Source organism: Balearica regulorum, chromosome 1, assembly GCF_011004875.1.
Source record: "Balearica regulorum gibbericeps isolate bBalReg1 chromosome 1, bBalReg1.pri, whole genome shotgun sequence".
Classification (NCBI taxonomy): domain Eukaryota; kingdom Metazoa; phylum Chordata; class Aves; order Gruiformes; family Gruidae; genus Balearica; species Balearica regulorum.
This window is the reverse complement of record NC_046184.1, coordinates 106,327,925-106,353,793: the sequence shown is the minus strand read 5'-3', so window position 1 is coordinate 106,353,793 and position 25,869 is coordinate 106,327,925. Positions and strand designations below refer to the sequence as shown.

The following is a 25,869-nucleotide window of genomic DNA, read 5'->3' as shown; positions in this document are numbered from 1 at the left end:
TCTGGAGGTTTTAATAGTCAGTCATGTGAACGAAGATTTTATTCCTAACCACACATTATTCTCAATGACTGTACTATTTATGCTATCTGGGCTCTTAAATAATGACAGTAATTAGCCGATTAGGACACTACAGAAAACAGGTGCAAGGCTCTGGAGTGGAAGCATCAATGTACAGTATTAAGGAACTCTGGCATTTAAAATGATTAATCTGCTCAGTGTGTTTAGCAACAGGAAACACAAATCACTGAATTCTGAAACATAATGTTATCTCTGTGGAAAAATTTCACACACACGCGCTGAGTGCATATTTAGAAAGGTTCACTGACGTTTTCACCCATTTCAGTGGACTCACCATCTGTGTAGACTTCTCTGCGCAGATGTCCTGGCTGGTGTTTTTGCTTTTTGGCAGGTCGGACCTTCTGTATTACAACAGCACTCATGTTGCTGTCGGTAGACACGGGGCTGGTGGGTCTAGGACAGTGTGATGCATGAAAATGTCTACGGCCTGGAAATTATTACAGAACAATAGCTATTATAATAAGACGTTTCATAGGTTCTCTTTTTTCACATCAGAATGGCCTGGCTATAAAAAAACCTGAAAATACATTGTTGGAACAAAAATAAAACTCTCATCCTTCCTGAAATCAGTTTTACAGTGAGCCGTAACTAAATGGAAGCGTTTGCTATCCTATCAGTAGACAGGTTGGCTTGGTTGCGCAGAAATTATCCAACCGGTCGGTCAGCTGGTTGCTCCTGGCCCAGGAAGCTGAACACCATCGGCGGTCAAGCACAGGCAGGCTTCTCACCATCCAGAAATAACAAAACATTTCACTTTCTAAAGGGTTTTGCCTCCCCTAGCTTGGGCAGCGCGAGGTCAGCCACGCCATAAGCAGAGCAAGCCACTAGCAGGTCTTGGGTACAGATGCCCCCTCCGCTGCTTTGAGTGAATTACCAGGAACACATCAGGGATGTACGACTGGCATTTTATCACAGCTTGTCTGCAGATAGGAAGTGTCACATTTTTAGGATGTGCAGTCAGGTATGGGTAATATCAATACATAAAAATCACTGCATAACATGAACTTGACGGTTGCAAAATTATTTACCTGTAACGGGATGTAAAAAGACCTTTTCTAAATATGTAAATTTAAACACACATAGATGCAGATATTTATATGAACATATACGTATAAAACGGATAAAATCCTGGCCCCGTGAGTACGAATGGGAGTTTTGCCACCTACTTCAATTGGCCAGGATTTCATCCAGAATTACTAAATTACCTCCCCTCTCACTCTTCACGATGAACAGCTGTGTTGAAATGAAACAGAGGACTGTTAACTGGGAGAGGATATCAGAAATGGGAGGAAAGTTGCAAATCTGTGGAGTCAGGGTGGCCACGGTTGTGACAGAGTACCTGTTCTCCAGGTTTGGCAGTTTAATAGGATCGATTGGCAAAACATTTATGGATCTGCTTGAAACCTGCATCCCATCCTGCGGTATTTTTATTTCTTTGCTGAACTATAACAATATCCACTGGGCCTAGTTACTGATCAGGTTGCTGATTACCTGTATACACCCAGCGTTACTAGCAACCACTATGTTGTAAACCACTAAATATTTCAAATACCATATTTCATATGTCCAGTGGTGATTCAGGAGAAAGAAAAAGAAGTAAGAAACATATGCATAAAGCCTTGCTGCATAGTCATAGTCTATAATCTAAACCACAACTAATAACAGCTGTCAAATTATGAAACCAACACAAACCCAGTTCATATCAATAATACAGCAGTAAGAGCTTGAAGAGCATGCTCCAAAAGATAACAGCCAAATATAAAATGGAAACCAAATATATTACAATTTTTTTTTTTTTCAAATCCAGGGGACATACGACTCCAAAGGTTTACTATTTATTTGGACATTTCAATACAGAGGGATTAAATCTCTCATGAAGAGTGACTGAAAACACTGGGAGCCTTATACTAGGAAAAGGATACAATTCTGTAATCCTTTTTTTTTCTTTTTCCTCATTCATTTCTGGGTGGATATCAACTAGCAGGGTTGAGGTTTGGCAATAATCAATGAGACCAAAAAATTAGGAACTACTTATGAAAAATCACGTAAAGCAGCAATTTATTTGAACTGTTTCACCAAAACTCCTTTTCTGACTCTCCACTAGTGTAAATTGCCCCCGCGCCTTCCTGAATTACTACATGTTGTGAGAACAAGAATAATCCAGGAAGCACTTGTGGATAAATACAGTTCAGAATGGTTTGGTTGTTTTTTTTTTTTTTTCCTTCTCTCATCAAATAGAGGACAAACTCACCTCCTGCCGCATCCTGCATTTGACGTCTGGCTACTTTCAGGCCAGCGTATTCCGCAGCTGCTGCAACAGCCTGTGCAAAATCTGCATCGGTAAAAAACGATCCATCTGAAGAGCTAACGCTAGACCGCCCGCTTGAGATGTTATCTTCTTCGGAGGCCGAACCCCAGCCATTGATCATGGAGCCTGTTACAGAGCTCTCCAAATCCCCAACGCTGGAGGCAGGTGTCTGCTCAAGGCCACGCAAAAGGAGCCTTCTGTTCTGCATCTTGGCGACCTCTATATCTGCCTCATCCTCCTCCTCTTCTGGTGCGTCAGTATCCATATCAGAGACCAAGGGCCCTGAGATATATCCATAGGTATGTGGTGGGGAGATAGGCCTTGGAGGGGGTGGAGGACTCACAGGTTGACGTCTGCAGAAAAATACAAGGGTAAGAAGAATTGAAGTCATGTAACAGAGTCAGAAGAAATAGCAGATTGATGAAAATATTGCTTTTATTTCCCAACAAGCTTGACTTGCCTTTTTAAATCAACAGAATTTATATCTGAAAGGTTCAAGGTTGTCTGGTGGGTTTGTTTAGTTTTTATTTTTGCTCTAAATCAGAACTGACTGCCAGCTATGTAGTTTGAAATCTACAACAAAGAAATCTGATTTTTTTAATAGGGTCCTTTATCGCTGCTTTGAATGAAAATTGGCTTATTTTGCATAAAGTTGTTCATTTTTCCTAAAGCAACACATGTACAGCTAGGCAAAGAGGTGCTTACAGTTCATATGACTATTTAAAAAAATTGTTTGTGCACCTTTGAAAGTATGAGCAAAAGAAGTATCTGTATATTGCTCTAGAAGCTTGAACCTATCCATGTCAAGAGATGGCTATAACCAAACACATTGCTCCATAAACATTATCTTCCCTCCACTCACCCCAGTGATTCAGAAAGAGATGAAAAGAGATAGTGTTATTTCGTTATTTTTTAAATTCGCCTAGGTGATAATATAAAGAAAGAATTCTCTCCCTTAACGTTAGTTCTAGGTCTTAAGGATACCAAAATGCATATAGATGTATAGGTTCATTTATTCTGAGCTTAAATCATCAGTAATGGTGTCTCTAACTTAAAGAGGCAAAGTATTAGATATCATTAGATCAACGTTCAGTTTAGTTAATACCTCACTCAGAAGTCCCAGGTAGTAACACTGTCAACAGCTTTTCTTCCAAGGGACAGAGGCATGCTCTTTAATTGCCATTTGTCTGATAGGAAGAAATACTTTCTGTAGCAATGGCTGTACTGTTGGCTTTGTTTGCCAGGAATTCCTACTGCAGTCTGCTTTGCAGAAATTTCCAAAGTAATTTTCCTTTGTCATTTTTTTCTCTCTTGTTATCTCATTGACAAATGGTGCCTCTCATAAATCAAATCTTTTCTTTTGGGAGGGGAAGCAATTTTTTTATTTTAATAAATGGGAATACTTACTAATTTTGAAAGGAAAATTTAGCAAGGAAAAACCTAATACTTTGTGGCAAGAGCAAGCTGGAACCTCCCTGAACTACATCATCTAGCCACTGCTTTCCACTTGCCTTATGAAGTACTGAATGGAATGAAGGTCAGTTAGGGATACATACCCCATAATTATTTAATAACCCTCGTCTCCCCCAAATCCCAGAAGCCATTGCTGCATGGGAATCTCTACCTGCCTCTGACTAGAGACCTTGCCCAGTAAAGTTTTACTGCCTTAATTTAAAGCTCTTGTGACAACCGTCCTTGTAATATATTTGCCAGTCTTCCTATTCTCTCTGTTTTGGGATCAGGAGACAGGCAACTGGTTACAAAATATGTTAGGGTTCTTGAAAATATAGCTTGCCTGCCAACCTTTAAGGATAGGCTAATTGAGAGCAGCTGGTTCACGGGCGTACAGAATTAACAATACTTTGTTCACTTTATCTGATGCAGTGGTTCTCGCTTTGACACTGACATCGTCTCCTGTCTCAGCTCTCACTTTAATATTGACATCGTCTGCTATCTCGCTAAATCTTTAGGTTTTTGTCTGCTTGTCCACTCTTCCAGAGCACGGATTCCTATTTCAGTTTGCTATACTCCTAGCAAGCTGACCAGACAGAGAAATATTACAGTACACCATCACCACCAGAATCGTATTCTAGATGTCTGGTTCTGATCAGAAATTGAGATAATACTCAGCAGAAATACAAGTAAAGCTAATGAAAAGTATGACAAACAGCATTTTAAACATCATTTTCGCTATAAACCCACCGTTTACAAAACCCCAGAAAACAATAGAGAGGCACCACTCGTAATATATTCTTAATTGGAAAGTATCGTCACACCATATTAAAAACAGACCCCCCCTCTTACAGAACGGGCTACAGCTGTTGAGCACAGTACATCCAACTCCTGAACAGCAGTATCATGGGTCATATCAACGCCGCTAGATGGAAAAGGTAGTCAGCCAAGCCTTACAAATCAAGTAAATTGAATTATGTGAATCTTTTTTTAACTGAGACGGATGTAGCACAAAGAAAAAATGACTGAAAAAGTAAGATAAAAACCACAAATCTAGTCACTAACAATTCTGACTTTCAGCAAAGCTAGACTTAACTATGTAGGAAGAACAAAATAAATATACATTTTATTTTTTCAGTCCACTCCATGTATGCCCCAGGAGCTTAAATTGGAGCATCCTTCCAGATATTTCTGCCACTACTTTTGATGACATTTATGGTGACTAGCCATGAATCTTTGCACTGAGCAAACGTTCCACTTTCCAGGGAGTTGCTGGCTGGTTATGCATGTTTACATACATCAGCTCCAATGCCTACTCCATTCTGTATGTCAGTACATATCTCCCACTCTCCAGAACATGGTAGCTGAGGTTCTGGAAAGTCACTCACAATACATCACTCACTTAGCATTTCTCTTTTCCATTAGTGTCCAGCTAGTTTAACCTCTAAATAACCCAGAAAACTTAAGTGATTAAAATGAACACCTCTGTGCCCCGACATATCAGGGTCAATGGAAATTACAGGAAAATATTATTAGCCACCCACTAATAAAAAGAGTGGTTTTATCAGGAAGATAGAGGAAGAATAAAAGATACAGAATACAAGAAGTGTTACCCTAAAGAATACAGAAAACAAAACAAGGCAGACTAAGTAGAAATGGGGAACAAAAGTAAAAGCAGATATAGGCCTTTTAAAAAAAAAGATTTCTAACCACTGCTTACTTAAAAAAGGGAAACATAAAAATAAACTAACTTTTCAAAACTCATTCTGGAAAATACATCCATAAATGCCCAGCAAGCTACATTCATAAAATCAAAGTTCTACAGTCTACTCAGCAAGATCAAATTAATTTCATCATAATAGGTCTGCATTTCACTAAAAATAAAAAGTATGACTAGAATATTGCAGGTAAGTTTGTATGTTTGTGGTAATAAACAATATGTGCAAACCACTGGAGGAAAGAAAACAATAAAAGAAATATACTGTGGGATGGAAAAGCTGTGCCTTCTTAACAAAAAGCAAGAGAATAAAGCATCATACACATAAAAAGCCTCATTCAGAATTCACTGTTTTATGGAACAGAAGCTGTGAGAGCATATATGCAAAATAGTTTGTACTAAAAGCAACTCAGAGAAGAAACAAGATTTCCCTGTAACAAATATCTATCTTTATTAATGTTGGTCATTCCTTTAAATAAGGGTAGGTGGAAATGTTAAGAAAATTTTGCAAGCAATAATTTCCTGTATTAAGATTTATGAGAGAAGGAAAATCTATAGGTTACATAAATTATATATTTATATATATTCATACATATTGGTGACAAGTTAATTGCACAGTGACTGTGAAATAATGCATGCTATTTTATGGTAATAATGCAGTAAATCTATTGGAAACAATGGAACTGTAATTATATGGTAAGCTGTGTTAACGATACCACTTTAATATCCTGATGACTGTGAATTTAACTTGTGTCAGCATCGTACGTACCGTAAAGTGATATACTGCATTTCTTTCCATGGTATAATAATAAAGTAACTTAATTACGTATTTCTTAGGTTACAAATAGTTCTAGCATCCCGGATTAGAAGTTAAATATTAAAGGAATAAATATCATGGGGAAAATCTTGGCCTCACTGAATTCAACAGGAATTTTCAGTGAGGCCAGGACGACTTTTGTCACATCTCTCTCGCTACATTTGCATTGATTCACCTCCGGTCAGGTTGGTGTTGTATGTGTCCCAGATCCTCCTGACAGTCCTGTAACATGGGCTGGAGTTCTTCCTGGGGAGAGGGGGTGAGAGTGGCAGTTGACTGATGGCTATAGGAGACAGCGGCTGGAGAGGAAGCTGCTCCTCGGACAGGTGGAGTAGGACCTCGCTCATCTTCTTCTTCTTCCTCTAGCTCATCCTGCTGCAGATACATCCTTGCAGGTGGGACAGGACAAGGAATTTCTTGGTCATAGCTAAAATTAATTTTTTAAGAAAATAAGGACTTACATTTTTACTGTGTAATTAGCATATCTGATACACGTACAAACAGCCCAGAAAAAAATATTGTCATATGTGCTCTTGAAAACAGCTTAGTAAGGACGTACTGAGTGGATGTACACCACTGTCAGTAAGCAATCTCTCTAAACAGCCACACTACAGCTAGTTGAGGAGCACCACAGCAGTACTGAAGGAAGGCCTCACTGCCAGCTTGTAGGGCAAATTACAGTTCAATTAACTAGTGATTAAAGTGAGAAATGGATGATGTATTCATTTTTCTTACCTTTCATCCACTGAAAGACTGTAATCTTCACTATTGCTATGGGGAGGTGGATGTGCTGGAGGGGGTGGAAGAAGATCTGCCCAGTTCATGCCAGCTTGCTTGGGAGCTTTTGGGGTCCGAGCACCTTTCTTGTGCCCTTGACTCCCTACAAATAAAAGGCAGTACACATTTGTAATGCTTTTAAGTATCTCCTCACCGCTATGCTTTCAAAACCAAAAAAAATGTAGTCCCTCCCAGATCCTCTTGATTCCCCTTCTCTGAGAATTTACTGTTGTGCTGAGTTGGAATAAACTGGTATTCCTTTTTATACACCGATTTGTAATTGTAGCTTCTTTGTAGAATTAGTCTACATTTTTAAGCACTTGAATTTAACCAGAAAGTTTACATAGCATGGAAAAAGCACATGGGATACAAAATCTGAATTGTTAATAAATAGCCAAAATGCGATAAAAGCATAAATGAATTTTACAAGCAATTTCATTAAGAGTGAGCTTCCTACTTCTATTAATTACATTATAGATTATCATCTAAAACAAATGAGCTGTAGACGTATTTTCTAAAGCGCCTTTATACTATTTAATTGCTGGAATCTAAAATACAATATGATACAGATATGATCTATTAAAGTTCCACTGTTGCATTAAGTCACTGAATATATGTAATTTGTACTTGTCCACTGAAACGTTTTAGGCACAATGAAATTACTAGTTTTAGTCTAAATGGCAGGTGCAGTTGAAAATAATTGCTGGAAGAACTCAAATAACAGAAAGAAGAAGAAAGAAGATCGATGAAGTATGCCACAAATGTTTTCAACTTCTATTACTGGGAAATTATAGCTCATAAGAGAACAATGCAGCTTTAACAGTTCCAATAACTTTGAACAAGACCAATTATTCAGGTGGTCTTGAATTTTAACTTTGGACACGGCTATGATCAGAATGGACTCTACCATTGTTCCTTGGTATACATTTTTATCCTTTGTTACTGTTACTTCTTTAATTGTGGATAAAGTCACTGTATTTTTGAGTCTGTTTTAGACTCCTTCATATTTCTCTCTTCAGCTACAGCATGGTTTTATATAACCACAGTTATGCCTTATACACATGATTAAATATATTGCAGTGAGATTTAGGAAGCTTGTTTTTCTCACTTCTGCCGTCTCAGATTTTCCATTTTTATGGATAGTAGTTCTGCTTATTATTGTCCCACATTAGCTGCCAGATACAAATATGTTTTAGCTAGGTACAATTATTTTTCTGGTATCTCACTATGTCAAGCAAGACCCTAACCATCCCAAGGCAACCGTCATCCGCATTGTCTACCCTTAGCACCATGATATATACTAGGTTCAGCGCAATAAATTTATTACTCTGGTCACCTTGCTTCATTTCTGCTGGAGTCCTTGGTACAGGACTATAAATTGTTAGCATTGAATAATAGCATGAATAACCATAATAGGTGTCGGCATGGAGAATACCACCTTCTCATTTTTAATTTGCATGGGTTCATACCCCTGAGATCATCTACGACATCCCAATGTTGTAGACCTGGGAACGGGCAAAAGGCTGGCTCCGAGAAGAGCACCCCTGAGCAGCTGGGAGAATCGTGACCCGTGCTTATCTCACCCCAGCCACTGAGAATTCAGGTCACCCAAAGGCACGGCGGGCTCATCTACATGTTTATGCCTCTGCTGTGCCTCAGTCACAATCAGTTAACGTGGAGCGCAGGTTAGGATTAAGGCAACTGGACTATCAAAGGCAACAGCAGAACAAAAGGTGAAAAGAAAAGCCCAAGCCTTGATTAGTAAATGTAAAGTCCAGGGAGATGGTGACTGTGGCCATAACTCACCCTATAATTGGCTCGACATAAATAAACATAGGGTCAGTATCAGACTTACAGTAAAGCCTATGTGTAGTTTCCAGTGCAGCTCTGAACATTTCACACACCTCTACCAGAAATCAAAGCTGAAAGTGAACAGGTTGTACCACGATGAGAAGCAATAGATTTTGAATTAAACCATATTCTGTGGTTCCAAAGCACAGAGTACAGTTTCAGTGCCCTGGTCAGCATTCTCCAGCACAAACCCCTGCCTTGTTTCAAGATTTTTACAACGGACTTTCAGATATTTTGCATAGGAGATGTCAACGAGAAACTACATTTAACTTTAATTATCTACTGTCTATGTTTGAACGACGTACAAGAATAGTTTTGGCATATAGCCACTAAAATCTATAAAAACTGTAGGTATGCATGCATGCTTTTTTACTCTATGAAATGCATGGGTTTAATTTAAAAAAGGAAAAAAATTATTAAAGCAGTTCTGTTAGGTATCAGTCAAATGTTCTGATATCTTGAGCCTGTTCATGAATAAGGTTGTCTTGGGTGAGTAGACCCAAGAGATGGAAAAGAAGTCAGTAAAGTACCAGGAAGGTAATATGCAAATTACAATCCACTTTTTTTGTGACAGCTGAAAAGGAGTTTCTATGAATTGCCCATCTGGAGGCCATAACATTAACCAGTAGGGCATGAACATTAGGAAATCCAACTTCTATTTGATTTCATGACTTTCACAATTGTGGACAATCAATCACTTAATTGACATTTAGGTTGCATTAAGGAATCATGAGGACGCAACAGAAATATAGGCACCTGTTGGGCCAGTTTTTATGCTGTTTAACATCCCTGTGTTGTATTACTGTCGGTGGGTTCCTCCCCGTCATCCCTTCTGTAAGCCCAGTAATTAGTGCTAACAACGGCTAGAGAGTCCAAACTCCAAATGACCTAAGGTTTGGAAAACACTGTAGATAGATACTCACCAGATGTACTACTGCCTCTGTCCGAGCTGTTGTAGGATCCACCTGTATTCTGGTCATATGACTGGTTGTATGGAATAGTCGGAGCAATGTTGTCATTTACCCGGTAATCTGCAAGTGTAATAGTATAGTTAATGCTACCCTTCAGAAACACATCTACTTTTATACACCTGCTTTATAACACAAAGTAAGATCTCCTGAAAATAGCAAGGAAGAACTAAATTCATTTTTTTGAAAGGAAAATCATCCTGTAATCATGTTTTATTTTTATCTTGTCTCTAATTGTAGGTTTAAGGAAAATCATGGGAACTTAGTAGCTCCACAGCAAAACTGAAATAAAAAGAAATCCTATGCACAGGGTCGTCGCAATGCCTCTGCAACAATTAAGTCTCAATGGATATATATATATATATATATAAAGACCTGTGTGAGCATTTTGTATACAAACAGACTGTCAGCTTGATTGATTTTCCACGGTCTCTGCTTAATTTACGCATGCAGGGCAGCCAATGGACTGTGGTAGCTCCTTTTTTGCATTTCAAAGGTGACAAACCCACATAGGAGTCAGCCATGTAGTACAAGGGCTGAATGATCCGCTGGAGCAACAATGCAGCTCCACTAAAGCTGGTTTACAGCTGAAGCAGTCTTTGTTTAATGCCTGCTGGCTCCAAGAAGATTTCTATTTACACGGGGTCATGCAGGTTCTAGCTACAGGCAGGGCCTTTTTTTGCTAATGGCTGTTACCGTAACTTCCTTCTCCAGTTCCAAAGAACTTGATATACGTATGTTACTTTTAAATCTATATTTGGCAACCAGATCTGTAGAAGTTTATCAGAAGTAAAATACTCATCTGACAAAACAGTACTCTCACGCCAAAAAGGAATTCTAATTTACAGGGAACAGAAAGGAGCCGAGTTACTCTTCATACAGCAAATAAAACTGTGTCATAAACAGAACCACTGGACATAAAGTAGTGACAATGAAGCACAGCATGTAACTCATCCAAATGGTTACTTCCCGTCACAAAAGCTATAGGTATAATCATCAGCAAGATGGTTTTGACTTAGGAAATGAGAAAACCAAGATCAGAATATTGACTCATAAAATAGCAAATCAAAACAAAAATAAACAAAACTAAGAATCCAGTCCCCATCTGCTGCAGAAATGTTTGTGATAATGTAAGCATGGGAAAAAGAGCAAAATGATAAATTCCACACCAGAGTGTATTCTGTAATAGTTTCTCAGCCTACTTGCATTCCAGAGACCACGCTGAAGCCCTACATACTGCATATGTTTACACAGAGGATAAACAGTAAATCAACACTCTGAAATATGTATATATGACTGTCAGCAGACAATGCTTTAAGGGGGCCTTTCCACACTACAATATGCTAGAGAATATGCAGCTGTAACATACACAGTTTGAAAGATGCCGTATCTTCCAGGGCATAAAAACCAAACATGTTTTAATTCCAAAACAGATACGTAATACACAGTTCATGAAAGGAAACATAATTACAAAAAAAATACAGCTTTCACCCTCTAGTAAGGAGCCACAAAAATTGAATTTTCTTTTGACATGTTTATGTCAAGGGAAGGTGTCACATTTTATATTGCCCTTTGAACTCCTCTGTGAGTAGATGGGTCCAGTAGAGTAATCAACATTCCTGTAATGAAACGTATCTTTTTACTGGAAAACTTATCACTATGCGATCGCTTGAGTTACAACAATCCATGCAAAAAGTTCCAAGTTAGAATGGGTCCAGTTCCTAGGGATACTGTTTTGCAAATCAGGTTATTAAAAGAGGTTGCATGGTAGCCTGGAGGACTAGCAAGAAATCACATACCTATTTCTTCCAACTCCCACACATTGTATTAAAGAAACATGCCCTTAAGGCCACAAAAGTACATTCTGATGTTTCCCGTTAACACTGAAATCAATTTATTTTTAGCTTCTGGATCCACAGGCTTCAGTCAGGGTAACAAAGGAATTTAGTTTCCAAAACTGTGTGTGGTAGCATTGCCTCTCAATGTGTGAATCGAAGGCTTGCTAGAAACAAGTCTAAAATGAATTGGATCACTCCGTTTGTGTCCCCAGTGTACAACACAATACAATTTTACAGAGTTTGATATGCAAAATTTCATTCGTTTACATGAACATGTAGAGTTAATTAGTCTCCATCCACGACTGGGAAGAGTCGGTTGACCTATTTAAAATTTAAGGTAGAGTATAATGTGACTACCATGCATCTGGCTTATGAATAAAATATCTGGCCTCTGTCCTAACCAATCCCTTAACTACTATTAAATTTAAATTAATCTGAAATCCATAGGAAATGTATTTTATTTAACTCTTTTCTAAAGATACAGCCTGTTATTTTTTGTAATAAATTCAATATCTGAAGGTTATTGTGGTGCTAATTAACTTTCTGACACTGCTAACTGTGGATTTCTAAATCTAGAGAGGGAGAAGTCTAAAAGCACCACAGAAGCCTGTAATTGCTGAACCTGAAAGCTTTAGACTCCCAGCACCAGAAGGTCAAAACTCCTCTGATGCCTAAAGAGGAGAAACAAGCTAAAAGCTCTTCACCTTTATTTAATTTGTTTTGCTCCATAATGTTGTACTGTATGGGTGCAACCTCTTGCTTTTGCTGAACAGAGGGTTTCCAGTGTTTCTCATTCGTATCCCCGCTGCCATTGTTAACATTATTGCTGATATTTGACTGGATGAGTTGAGTGGTGGCATAAGGAGTGGGCTGCCCAGGCTGGCTGACAAATCTTCCGTCCTTTAGATTTGGACTATTGAAGGTTTTCATCTCATTGATTTTGTTGCTGAGGTCCACATCACCATATACAGTTGACTCAGGCAACATCAGGTTTGTTTGCTTGTTGTCCAGCTGATTGTTGTAATTTGCTATACAATCGGCTAACCACAGAGGAAAGAAAAAAGAAAAGGTCATTCTGTTCGCTTACACTATACTTTCAATGAAATCCCCTTTAAAAAAATTTTAGTGCATAACTATATGGCTTGCATCCATGAAACAGAGATACTGTAATTAACTAAATAATTTACAGAATACTATTTACCTTATAGGCTACTGCTTCAAAAGTAGTGTTCACTGTTTTGATTCACTGCAAATTCAGACCTTCTGAATTGTATCTACAACAACTTACCTTGCTGGGCTTTTTCTACAGTGGCCAAATAGACATTTATATTTTTAGACATTATTCTCAAAGCAGTATAGATAACCAACCAATAACTGTGATAAAAAATAATTTGCATTGAAAAGAAAAATCAACCAAAACTTAATAATGGAAATAACTAAACATGCCAGTCATCTCATGTTATCTCAGCAGCATTTAGACTTTCTTGTACTTGTGATAAGAAAGAATCAACAGATTTTTTATAAAACAGACTGAAAAATGATTACACATAACAGAATTAAAGAGAAACGGTACAATGTGAAAGGTAACTCAATACCCAGCAGCAAGTCTTTATTTGATCATTGTTTCCTTGTACAATCTTATATTTTGGTTTGAAACAAAAGAACAGGAAAGCACTCTGGAATTTCTGCAAATTATTAGTTGCTTTGGCTATTGCAAAATAAGTAATACTATAGTAATACCATTGTCCGGTATGCTAAATATATATCGCATAGACAGCATGAATTCATATTCTGATAGTTACTGTATCATGAGATCATCACTTATTGCACAGAGTAAATTAGACAAATACTGATGCTCTGGCCACTACTGCACGAACCAGCCTTTCAGCGTTCTCTTGCTTCTGCATGACAGCAGCTCCACACACCTTTTTTCCTCTCCATATCCAATCTACTGGGAGGACGCTGAATGGAATAACAGTCTGTGGGTCGGCAGTAAGAAAGCTTAGCATTCAATGATCATTAAGCAAAAATTATCATTTGCCAGCTGATTAATGCATCAATAATTACATAACAATCACCAGGAATGTAGTTTTCGTCTTTAAAAAGATGTGGTATGTATGCTAATGAGTTTGATTCAAAACCTGAAGTCCATTACCCATGGAGGTGGCAATTAACTTACTGGAGAGGGTGCCAAGTAAAACTAAGTATGGAATTCAGGATTTGACCACTGTACTAAATGAAATAATTATTAAATATAGAGTATGTTCCATTTCAAAAATATTCCCCAATACATACATCTTTTTTGAGAAATATTTCCTGAAAAAGGGAAATAAAATACTACTTGAGGAAGAAAACCACTGATCCACATTTTCAGTGATTAAGGAACAGTATCAGAACATGCCACATACAGCTTATCATTGCACATTTCACGCCCCCCAGCTTGTGTTTTTAAGGTTCAACATATTTTTCTTTCTTATGTGAGCTGTTATTTATTGCTTCATAGTCTTCGACTTCTTGATTTCTACTTCTTAACTGCTTTCATTTCTGCTTTTTCTCTCACCTTCTGAAACCATGCTAGTCTCTCCTCCTTTCCAAGTCTATTGTGTTATATTGGGCAATTATATATGTAGCATGTTCTTCACTCCTAATACCTCACGCTTTGCTACAATATCCTTGCACCATCACTTGTAACATGTATTTTTACCTCCTTCCATTTTCAGCTATATCTGATATGTATGTAGGGCAATATAATTGATACAGTATATGTAGTAGGTACACTTTTCACATGGACGCATTAGAATTCCTCATACAAAGTACTCAAACAGAACTGGTTTACCTATATAACAGAAGATTTATTCTGTTAGATTTTTTTATAGCATCTACTTTTACAACAACCCATTCTCATTCTGTAGACTTGGAAGACAATACTATACTCAAAAGAAATTAAAAATGCACAGTTACTTAGCACATTCACAGCTATAGCGGGGATATGCAACTCTGCTGCTTCAGAGCATAAGCCAAGCCCAAGCTGACATAATTAAGAATATTTGCAAGGTATTCCAGGACAGAAGAGATCATTATGAGCACCTTGTCTGACCCTTAAGCTCATAAGCTTTACCTAAAAGGAAGGAACCACTTTGCAACACAACTGAGCTTAATGTAACAGCTAAATTGAGAAAGAATCCACTGCACCTCATGACGAGATGTTGTAATAGTTTACAACCCTCAAAAATGTGCATTCTCTTCCTTTTCTGAATTTGTTAAGTTTCAGTTACTAGAACTTGGTATGTCTGTACTTGCCACAATACAGCATCTCTATATGAGAAATGTTTTTACATAGGAATTTGTGGATGTGATATCCTTGGGCAGAATAAGATACAAGTCTCTAATGCTAAAATCTCTCACCTTCCTCTGAAGCACCTGGCACTGGTCACTGTCAGACAGCATATTGCAGGAGATGAATTACCACCATCACATTATGGCTGCTTTCACATTAATTACAGGAGGTAATGCTGGTTTGCACTTATGCAACTTCACTATAGGTACTCATACTCCCTCTCTGAAATGCTGGAAAATGCTGCCAGCAAACATCAGCTAGAGACGCTGGTAGTGGAAAAGACTCATTTTCATTCCTCACCAGTAATACTAACCAGGTTGAAACAAAAGGAACGTAAGGTCTGCTAAAACAAAATTTGCAGATATATTTCCCCAACTGTGTTCACAGGGAACTCGTGAGGTTTTCAAGAGCAACCTCCTGGGAAGTACCACTTAACCTAACATTTCACAATTGCTTTTAGAGTGTGAAGGTAACTTTTTCATCCAGGAAACCAGCCATCCCAATTTTGTACAGAAAGGCAGACCAAGGAAGGTTTTGAACATCCCCAAGTAGACTGACTGTCTTGCAAGTACTGTAGCAATGTTTTATTTCTTGCTTCCCATCATGCCCAAATCAGAAGGAAAATGGCACTGCCTTTTGGTACAAGTGTCCTCCAACTAAACAACAATGACATACAGAACAACCTAAAAATTACCTTATCTGCTCTTTTTTCGCATGCTGGAACATACCACTCCAGTGTGACTTTTGGTAACATGGACACTTGCAGGGGATTCTTGAGCCTACAACTTGCTACAACTGGCTAGGGACCAAAGGGGACCAAAAAAAGGGGATTCAAAAAGGAACTGAAAGCATAATCATGACATAGAAGAGAAACTTTATAAAGTCTAAATGTATTGGAAATAAAATACCAAACAAACCTGTACACTCTCTCGGGTATTAGAAGTATAATCTCTGCAAAGAAGGTTCCTTAGCAAGGTAGAAAAATATCTAACCTGGTCGACTGTACGTCGTAAGGTTGCTATCACTGTTTCCGTTGCCAGAGGTGCAGCAGTTGATGGAGCAGTCATTGTGATTGTTCCCCGTGTTAGGCCAAGTATCTGCTAGCCAAGGCTGAGTGGCCGGTTCACTGATGTTTAGGAGTCCTGGCCTTTAAAAACAATGTTTGGTCATTTCAAAAATTAACCAAAAGCATTTTCACATTGCAATTATATTCTTCTCAAAAGGTTAGATATTACAAAATAATATCACATATTTAAAAGCTTGGGTGTTGGAAAAGACAGCCTGATTCAATTATTTAACGGTTTCTTGTCTCCTATATAACCTATTCCTTGCTAAAACACTCTGAAGCGAACAAAGACAGCATCAGTTCAGTTTGCTGAACTACACATATACGTTGGTGTGCAACCTTTAACTGTCACTTGGGTTTTGGCGGGGAGGCTTATTTTTATTTTTAGAGAAGGCTGTAATTTTATTTTTCTGCCCCTTCTCCTTTTCTTAAAGCAAGGTAAAAAAGGGGAAATTAGCAAATCAAACAAACAAAAAATTCACACGTGGAAGTGAGATGAATATGTGGAAATAAGAGCCGAGTTTAGATGTGAATACTCCCAAATTCTTAGTGATTTATGAAGCCAAGTTCACCTCACCTCAGATAGTACTATTGTAGTGGGTCAAAGGGAACAGCAGATTACAGAAACCTCTGCTGCTCAAGAGTGTTTAGATCTCATACTGAGTTCGAGATGCATCTTTGTTAATGAGTAAGCCACTCAACCTTTATATGGGTGGAACAGCAGCAGCTCCTAAGCAAGTTTAACATAACTGGGAATACTCAACACTTTTAAAAATATCCAGATACCAATGCCGCATGTTGGCTACATTTGGAATAAAATGTTTTCCTGCCACAGGCAGAAAAAAATTGCATTCCTTAGTTTCCAAGTTGTTGAATTTTTCTAGTGAGTGTGAAAGACGCTCTGATGAATGTTTTGTCGATTCTTTGGTGCCTCTTCAGTTTCCACACTAACAATGCAATAGCATGTTATAAAGTCCCACATAAGTAGCATCCCCTAACAAGTTCCAATTGCTTTTCATAACTAAGGTGTTTTTAGAAATAGATTAATTTTAGCCACTCTCACTAAAACATAAAATAAAATAAAGGAATAGAGTCTCTTGCATCACAGGATTTAACAGGCAACTTTCCATTTGAAATAGTGCAGAAACTAGTCTCCATAATATTAGATGTGATGCTCTTCAAAACTAAAATATGCTAATCCTCTTAAACTGCAAGCTGAGAATACAAACTGCATGCAGTTAGTTGTGGGGGATATAGTCTGCCAGTGCCGCAGGCTTAAGTCATAGTCATAGAATGACATGAAAAAGATCTATACATATATGCGTACGTATGTTTCTGCACTGCATATGTCATCCGACAATTTAACATAGGAGGTGATGAGGTTTGACTTACTGTCAGAATAACAAACCAGCCAATATACATGCACTAAACAAGCATTTTTTGTAAATCTGAAATAAACGTACAGCTATGTAGTCCTGTGAGCAGGCCAATTGATTTTGAAATACTCTGCTTTTTTCCATACCACTCAGCTCTTACAATAAAACTACACCTCAAGGCGTTTGGAGGAGACAAAGTCTTCCAGAATATTTCAGCCCTTTCAAGGCCTGTGCACTGGATTTTTGAAGAGAATGTTAAAGGTCCTTTGCTTCTAAAATTTACTTTGCATTCACACCTGCTGTCACATAAGAAATGCGGTGCGAGGTATGTAAGTAACCAAAACCTCTACTAATTGGAGCCATTTAGGTGGAATTGTAGGCAAAAGATGTTTGCATTACAGCTCACATAGCCTGGCAATGATTGGAGATCATAATTTCCAAAGATCTTTAACGTTTGCAGCACAATTCCTTGAATCCTTGAAATGACCGTATTAGGTCTGGGGAGGACTGAGCAAGTGGCTGTGTGGGTGCCTGGCTGCTGGCTGGAGTCAATCCACCACAACTGTCATTACTTGAATTCTGTCTAGAAAAGGGTATTTTTTCACCATTGTAGAAGTGAGGATATGTTGAAACGTTATCACTGTGACATTTTGAATTCTGAATAATGCTTTAACATGCTCACATAATTGCACTTGGCTAAACCTCTCCAAAACATTGCAAATATAATTTAAGAAAGTGAAAACTTTAAGTTTGGAAATCAGAGTTAAGGTTTCATATGTAAAAATAACTTTTTTTTTTAATATATATTGCAGAAGTATGTTTTGTACTCTATAAAACACGGTACAACAGCATACATTCTGTAAATGCTATATATGCAAACGAATAAAAGAAGCATAGATGGCAGCGCCTTGAATCAATTACACTGCTAGATTGTGGCACTGATCCTTAAAACTAAGACAGTAAAAAATGATACTCCTTCTCTAGCAGTACCAAAATGACTGTATACGATGTAGACACTTCTGGGCTCATTTCTGTCCTCTGAGTCTACGTGAGTGTGCTTTGTCTAGCTTGTGCTATGGGAAGAGCAAGAAAGCACAGTGGCACAAAGAACACAAAGGATTTTAACTGCGTATCTTTTTGAACAACCTTGTCAGGGAAAGAGAGGGTTCATCTCTGTTCTCTCTTATTTTCTCACTATCCTGGGGTGAAGGCAGCAACCCAGTGATTTAGAGATTTGCCCATTCAAAAATCACATGGTAACTGGTCTAGAGGTTTTCCTCAATGGTTTTATGGCTACAACACAGCAGCATACAGTGCTGGACAGAGATATCTGCAATTGCTCTGAATGTGCCAGGTTCAGCAGCAGAGCAGCCTCGCCTCCACTCAGCATTCAAGTAGACTGGGAATGTTTAATTTTATGCCTAATCTTTACCAGTACTGAATTTTTGTATGGTCTTGCAAATTAGGAATCACAAGATGCCACATGTGAAACAGGAATTGATACCAGAATTTATCGCTCAGCTGCTCTCTGAGATTTTAGTTTATTGCAGTGTAATGCCAAATCTTTAACTGAGATGCTTCTAAAAAGGCATGTTTCAATGTGACCTAAAAAAAAAAAAGAGGTGTGCTATGAAAGTGACATTGCTCTGAGTGGCCTTTTTACTAAAACTGTTATTTTGCCTCCTGAAGAAAACTCCACTTTTCACAGGAAATGTAAATTACTGTTTTGTCCATTGGCATTCATTAAGCAATAATGTAAACCCAGTAAACATGTTTTAGTTAAATCCTCAATCTGGAATGGGCTAGGTTCTCAAAGTGAGGGGGCTTGAAATTTAAAACCTACCTGTTTCCTTCAGTGCCCCGTCTCTTGTAAGCGATGCTTTAACTGGCTTGCATTCATAGCAAGATTTTTTCTTAAAAAGTCACTTTATAAGCCGTTTACGTCTTCAGCAATTTTTTCCAATAAATGTTTTCTTGCTTTGTAGTATTTGTGAACCAGCTATATTTCTTAATATTCATAAATGCCACGACTTAATTACTTTTACTCCCTTAATCAGCCGGTAAGACAGGTCTTTATTTTGAAGTTAAATTGCTCCCTCTGCTGCTCAGTTTTTGTGTTGCAGTTGTTACAGGTTAACAAAGCTGAAAATATTACGACTCGTTCTTTGGAAATCAACCTAAAAATCCAAACCATATATCCTCCTTCTAAACAGAAAAATATATGGCCCAAATGTATAAATTAATAGACTAAATTAAAACATATCTTTGCAAGTGATTACTCTGCCATCACTTACAAGGACGATTGTACTCCTAGCAACCTTAAATTTAGTTGCACACAATTTATAGCTTTAAAAACAAAACACATAATTACCTGCCTCCACTGCTTACGGCCTCTCCTCCTCTCTGATAGGTTACTGAAATAGTTAAAGATAAAAAAAGGAAAAAATTTAAAAATCATAAAAGACTCCGTAAATGGCAGCATTAAATTTGCCTTTGTTTCATTTTAGCCAAGACAATAAATGTGCATTGTTTATCATTAATTCTGAGTCTCATTCTGCAAGCTGTTCCTTCAAATGCAAGTTTATACATAATATTTGTGTGGCTCGATAACTGCTAGTCTTAGCTCCAACAACATTTTACATTTCAGTTCTGTTCCGAAACACACACACACACACACGTATCGCTTAAGAAAGCAGGAAGCCATACATCAGGTTGAACTTATCCTTAACATAACTCTGCTGACTTCAGTGGAGTTACTCTGTGGAAGAATTTAGGTCATATATTTATTTCATGAACGGCTCGATGTTAAAGCTTTGCTCTACCTTATTATTGGGTAAGATTAAAGAGGTATCATGATTCTATAACAGACCTTACTTCCAATGTAAACAATGGCTCATTACAGCTGAACCTACTGCAAAAACACATGTTCTTTCTGAGTATTACTGCGCTATACTCATGGACCAAGCGCACTCTAAATGTCCACAGAAGCTTCACATTTTGTAACGTTTTACAAGTGGATTTATTAATGATACTTTTTTATCTAAAAACTTATATGTATAAATCTTGGTAAAAAATGTCTGGCAGAAAGAACACTTCCTAAATTAGAAGGAACGGTTTTGCTAGCATTTCAGAAGCATTACACATTAACAAAGTGGATGTCCACATGCATTTATTTGTTGGCATGGATTGCATATCCTTCACAGGAAGCATCATAGTTGAAAAGTTAGTTTTTAGGATGCAAACATCCAAGAAGAAAAAGTGCTATAAATTCTGCAGGTTTGCATTGGGCTTGGTGAAGGGTTAAAGAGATTGCCTCCCTGCAAATGCTGATGGATTCTACATTTTCCAGCTAAGGAATGTGTTGAAAAAAAGCAGCCAAATTCTGCTCTTTAGAAGAACTCCAAACTGGGAGTCTGCAAGAGAGAGATAAATGCTGGCAGTGATTACAATAACAGGATTAAAATGTAGGATGCATTGCTACAGGTAAGCCTTTTACTATAGGTAATGCTAAAGAAGAGGGTCTGGTTCCATTTAAAGTCAATGGAACTAATGACTGGGATCCTGGATTGAAAAAGGATTTATTTTTTTCATTTAAATGTTTTACATACTTCGGGTTCTTTCCAATTTCTTCTTTAAAAATCTCAGTGCTATTTATTTTGCAGCTCTGACAAATCTTACGGAGCCCTGATATTTTCTTTTAATGTTAAGAGTCCAACCGAGTAAATATATGTTAGCTAACCTACCAACCTCTGCGGAATTTCAGTAGTGTGCTACAATGCGATTGCAATAGAAGCCCTCTGTTAAGCCAATTAAAGTAACAGCAAATAATAACAGTTTGAATTAGTCTCCACCGTGGATCTCAAAGGACTTCAGAAACATTAAGGGCCACTCTGACTCATGCCGAACAGTAAGCAACTCCACTGAGCATAACAGGATGACTTTTGAAACAAGATACTATTCGATATGATTAAAAGCACGTTGATAAGAATCTAAGCCATTGCGATTAGGCCTATGTGGATGAACACAGACAGAGGTAAGATTGCTTCATCTGCGGTCCACCGTGGAAGGATGGAAATGAGCTGCTGCCCAGAGGCCGAATTAGTACAGTGCTGATTTTGAACCAATACGCCCGGCTAACGTGAGCCTGCAGAGGAGGGGGCAGGCGGCTTTTACCCTGCCCGGATGTACATGTCCTGCCAGTCTCAGAGACCTCTTCTGAAAATAAGGGATTTAGAAGAAAGGAGGAAGAAACAACCTGTCTGTTCACTCAGGCTGTAGCTAACAGGAGCTCATGCAGCCAGCTGGTGGGTACTGACTGTGTTGAACTGTATCTACTGTAGAGGAAGAGCTGCTGAGCTGCCAGACTCTGGGACCAACTGAAGGTCAGCTCTACAGAACGGAAAGGTTCTCACGGACTTTGGCGGGCTACGGCTCAGGTTATGTCATATTTTGTACACTTCCAAGCAAACAGAAATAGAAGATGATTTTAAACCCACCCTGAATTTGAACTGCACCTCTGCTTATGTAGAACAGGATGATTATTTTAAAATTTCATAGCACAAATAGAGTTTAAGGCAGCAAGCAAAGACATTTAACTGCTATAACACTTTGATTTTTCTGTAGCTTCCAAAGCAGACAACTCCTAGGACACTGGTTTAATGCAGATTCAGGAGAAAGAAAAGCAGCAAATGTTTCACCAACTATAATCCCACTGAATCCTTTACAAGTCAGCACATCTGGGCTCTGCTAAGTCATTCCTCCTCCATCAGAAGCACCTTTCACATCGCCAGATGCAGAAGGCCACGCTACTTACTCCATTGCAATGCAAGAAGAGAGCCCAGGTTGTACAAACTGACGGGATCATGCTACAATATGGTACGCTACAAAATGGTACACACAAATGGAAAAAAAGTGTCAGCTACAAAGCAAATACACACTACTTAGAGAACAAAATAATGATACCTGTCATTAATGAAATTGTTTAAAAAACCTTCAGAACAGCTGGGCTGGTTATGTCAGAAAAAGAGAAACAGTACCACAAACACATGCTAAAGTAACAAAGAAGGGGGGAAAAGTGCAAATATATACCTGTTGGTGTGAAGGTAAAAGACGGGACTGAAAAATCAAAACAAAATACAAACTGGTTATTAAGCTGAAGAGAGAAAGGGAAACATACCACATTAGTATAAATCTAGCAGACAGCTGAACATAAAACAAATGTATATAACTAACCCAGTAGTTCAGTCACATTGATATAGAAATCAAATTAAATTCGCGATTCAGAAAGAAGCTTGTCTCTGCAGGTACCATTCTGAAAAAAAGAAGCTTGATATTCTGTTGTGCTCCTGAGGGGACTGGGCTGTGGTTCAGCCTTTCAGACATCCCTCAGCTCAGTATTTTAAGTTTTTCGGAAAATCCTAGCGCAGAGAAAACCCCCGCACTGTTAATCATTTTAGAATGTAGAATGACAAATTCCTTAACAAAGCCTTATCAAGGTCCTATTGAATCTTATCTGCAGTTCACTAAGTAAATGCTCATTACGCTGAACTAATAGGCACACTGAAGTATTCAGTAAGGAAATAATAATCATATAAAGGAACAAAGAGAACTGCTGGTTTACTGTCTCTGAATCAAGAATGGCACCATCTCTCACTGTAATAAAGGCACTGAAATCTACTGCAGCGATTAATTTTTGTTTTCATAGACGAGACTGTTAAACAGAGCTGTTATCTTTCTTTCTTAAATAATTACAGAAAAGGTAAAAGATCTTCCTAGATGTAACACTTTTCTACCTTTCAACCCTTGGCTTTCAGAGGGAAAGGTTAACAATGGAACAATGACATTGCTTGACAATCTTCACTCTCACAGCTACTATAAATCCCCTTTGGATCAATAGGGTCTCTAATCCAAATACAAAGCATCAGCATCTGCTCTTCCTATTAGCACATGCTCCCCCTCCTGTTGACAAGACAGTATAGTTTTTCTATCACTGATGGGCAGAAAAAGGCCAACATTGCCCTTTTCGATCTAATGACAGCAGAGAGAAATGTAAGAGACCCAATAAAATATTCACTAAAAGTAGCCTTGAGAGAGAATTTGATCAGCAAACCTGGCAAAGAAAGAAAGGGTTCAGGCTAAGAGAACCCCTGCCTAATCTAATTTTTACAATAACTCTGATGTTCGGGGGGAGTCCAGAGTGTCGTCTTGTTATAATTTAGGACATGCTGTACTTCTTCCCCTCTTTTACCAAGCCAATTTATTTCCAGGGATATGACACTAAGCAAAAAAAGAAAAACCTCTGAGCATTCCCCTATTTCGGGCTTCATTTGTAGCACAGCTCTTTATCTTGGGAATTCCATTGTATTTTCTTTGAGCTAGGCCTTTTCACACAGTCAAGTTTAATTTAGCTACATTCAAAAATATAAAACCATAGTAACAAGGTTTCATTAAATAGAAGGTGCATTTAAACCAGAGCTATTCAAAAGAGAATCAAGTGTCTCAAAATTAATTTGCAATCACAAGGACATGAAAAAAAAATCTTAAACTACTGTCTCATTGCTCTCCTGTGAGCTAAGTACTAAACCTAGTTTAGTTTCTTAAGGAACTGAGGAACAGATGAACAGAGGTTCAACTAAATGAAATCTTTATCGCTACCACATGAAAGAATAACTTAATTCTCAGAGCTTCTATTAATAAACTCTTCTGAGTGTGTAAGAGTGCTAGTACAATATGTATGTGTGGGAGTAGTGAAGTATTTTAACAGATGTCAGGCCTGAAGCTAAATATAAAAATAAATAAATAAATGCAGGACTGAAGAAAGTTTGGGCTTGCAGTGATGACTTGATGCACTGCAGAGCGGCAAACCACTTTGCAATTTATATTTCACTAAAGTTGGCTTTTTTTCTTGAAGAATACTTTATAATGAAGACCCTACTTTTCTGTGTATTTTCATTAAAGTCCCCACCAAATTACACAAAAGATATTTTTACAGATATTGAAAACCACAGCTGTTTTGAACAATAGCCGATGCCATTAAAGTAACCATTTTTAAGGACAAATTGTATGTCTTTTGCTTAATCATAGGTACTGCTGAAAGCATAGTGATGTTAGTTTGATAGAACTGTAGAAAGGCAGTATGGCAGCATGCTATTAGTAAAACAAAACAGAGCAGGGCAATGCAGCAGTATGTCGGGGTCTGTCTTATCCGGGAAATCCTAGCAGGAAAAAATCAAAGCTGAAATTCATCCCTGGTTTCTGTGGTTACAATTCTGCCTGAAGTCTACCGTGAGCATTGATACTTTAATAGCACGGGGGACACTCTGCAACACTCCAGAACTATTTCCATGTTTCCACTCACCCAGATGCTATTTTTAGCACTGCTTCTTTTTCATAGCAACACACTGCTACTGTTTGAAAACATTTGTGTTATATTTGCCTAGTTGTCTTGCCCATCACACATTCATTCTTGATGTGACTAAACAACGGAATCTCATGACACCTTTCGTACATTAAGGTGTGTGCACTTTTTAAGCCTAGGTCTATCTTTTGATTGCTAAATATCAAATTTTCTCCCTCTATTCCTTCAAAAGCAGGATCTCCCTGATGCATTCCAGAATTCATGGTTCTCACTCTGTGAGATGTAATGAACTGTAGCTTACTGAATTCAGCTTTAACTTCGGGGCTTAATCATAAGATTATTGAATCAGAAGAAATCAAGTTTTTATTCCAGAAGATCTTCCAAGTAGAGATTCTAGTTTTGTTTGTCACAGAGTACACTGGAAAGCACTGCTTGTCCACTGACAAGTTGATATAAAAGGTATCGATAACTTGAAAACGAAGAGCGCTTTAAGTTAGTCCCACTGCTACCATTCTAACCAAATGCAGATGGCAAGATGTGACAGCCCCAGAATTCAGTCCCAACGAAGGGTCTCACAACAGCATGTATGAAAGAGTCTTGGAAAGTATTATTGACTGTTGTGCTTTTGCAAACAGCCACTGCACCACATTCCCCCGGAACACAAGGAAATTCAAGTACACGCACCAGAAGCGTTACTGTAATGTACACCACTGTTAGTATTCTTAGCAGCAAGCAAAGGACCGAACAGGAGGGACAATGAACTACCGTCCACTTGGCTCCTTTTCAGATGGTACAGTGTCAGGTAGCAGCGGCATACTGGATGCTCCCAGCCTTAAATCCATCTTTACATTTTTCCCACATACTGTAGAAGTATCTTTATGAAAAGCTAGTCTAGGTATTTTGCTAAAGGCTCATGCTTTAAAGCCA

The 25,869-nt window shown here is 38.1% G+C and overlaps 1 protein-coding gene across 3 annotated transcripts in view; it reads right to left on the bottom strand.

The window, feature by feature from the left end:
* ROBO1 (roundabout guidance receptor 1) overlaps positions 1-25,869 on the bottom strand; it is a 313,399-nt gene that overhangs the window by 11,537 nt on the left and 275,993 nt on the right. Inside the window, exons 18-26 of one of the 3 annotated variants that reach the window (XM_075769520.1) lie at positions 22,674-22,700; positions 19,957-19,999; positions 16,136-16,290; positions 12,511-12,846; positions 9,924-10,031; positions 7,108-7,252; positions 6,548-6,799; positions 2,330-2,739; positions 353-505 (exon numbers count right to left, since the gene is read on the bottom strand). In XM_075769520.1, coding sequence (XP_075625635.1) covers positions 353-505; positions 2,330-2,739; positions 6,548-6,799; positions 7,108-7,252; positions 9,924-10,031; positions 12,511-12,846; positions 16,136-16,290; positions 19,957-19,999; positions 22,674-22,700 — 1,629 coding nt within the window. The remainder of the gene's footprint in view (positions 1-352; positions 506-2,329; positions 2,740-6,547; positions 6,800-7,107; positions 7,253-9,923; positions 10,032-12,510; positions 12,847-16,135; positions 16,291-19,956; positions 20,000-22,673; positions 22,701-25,869) is intronic. The other 2 variants (XM_075769530.1, XM_075769537.1) reach the window with 2 other exon arrangements.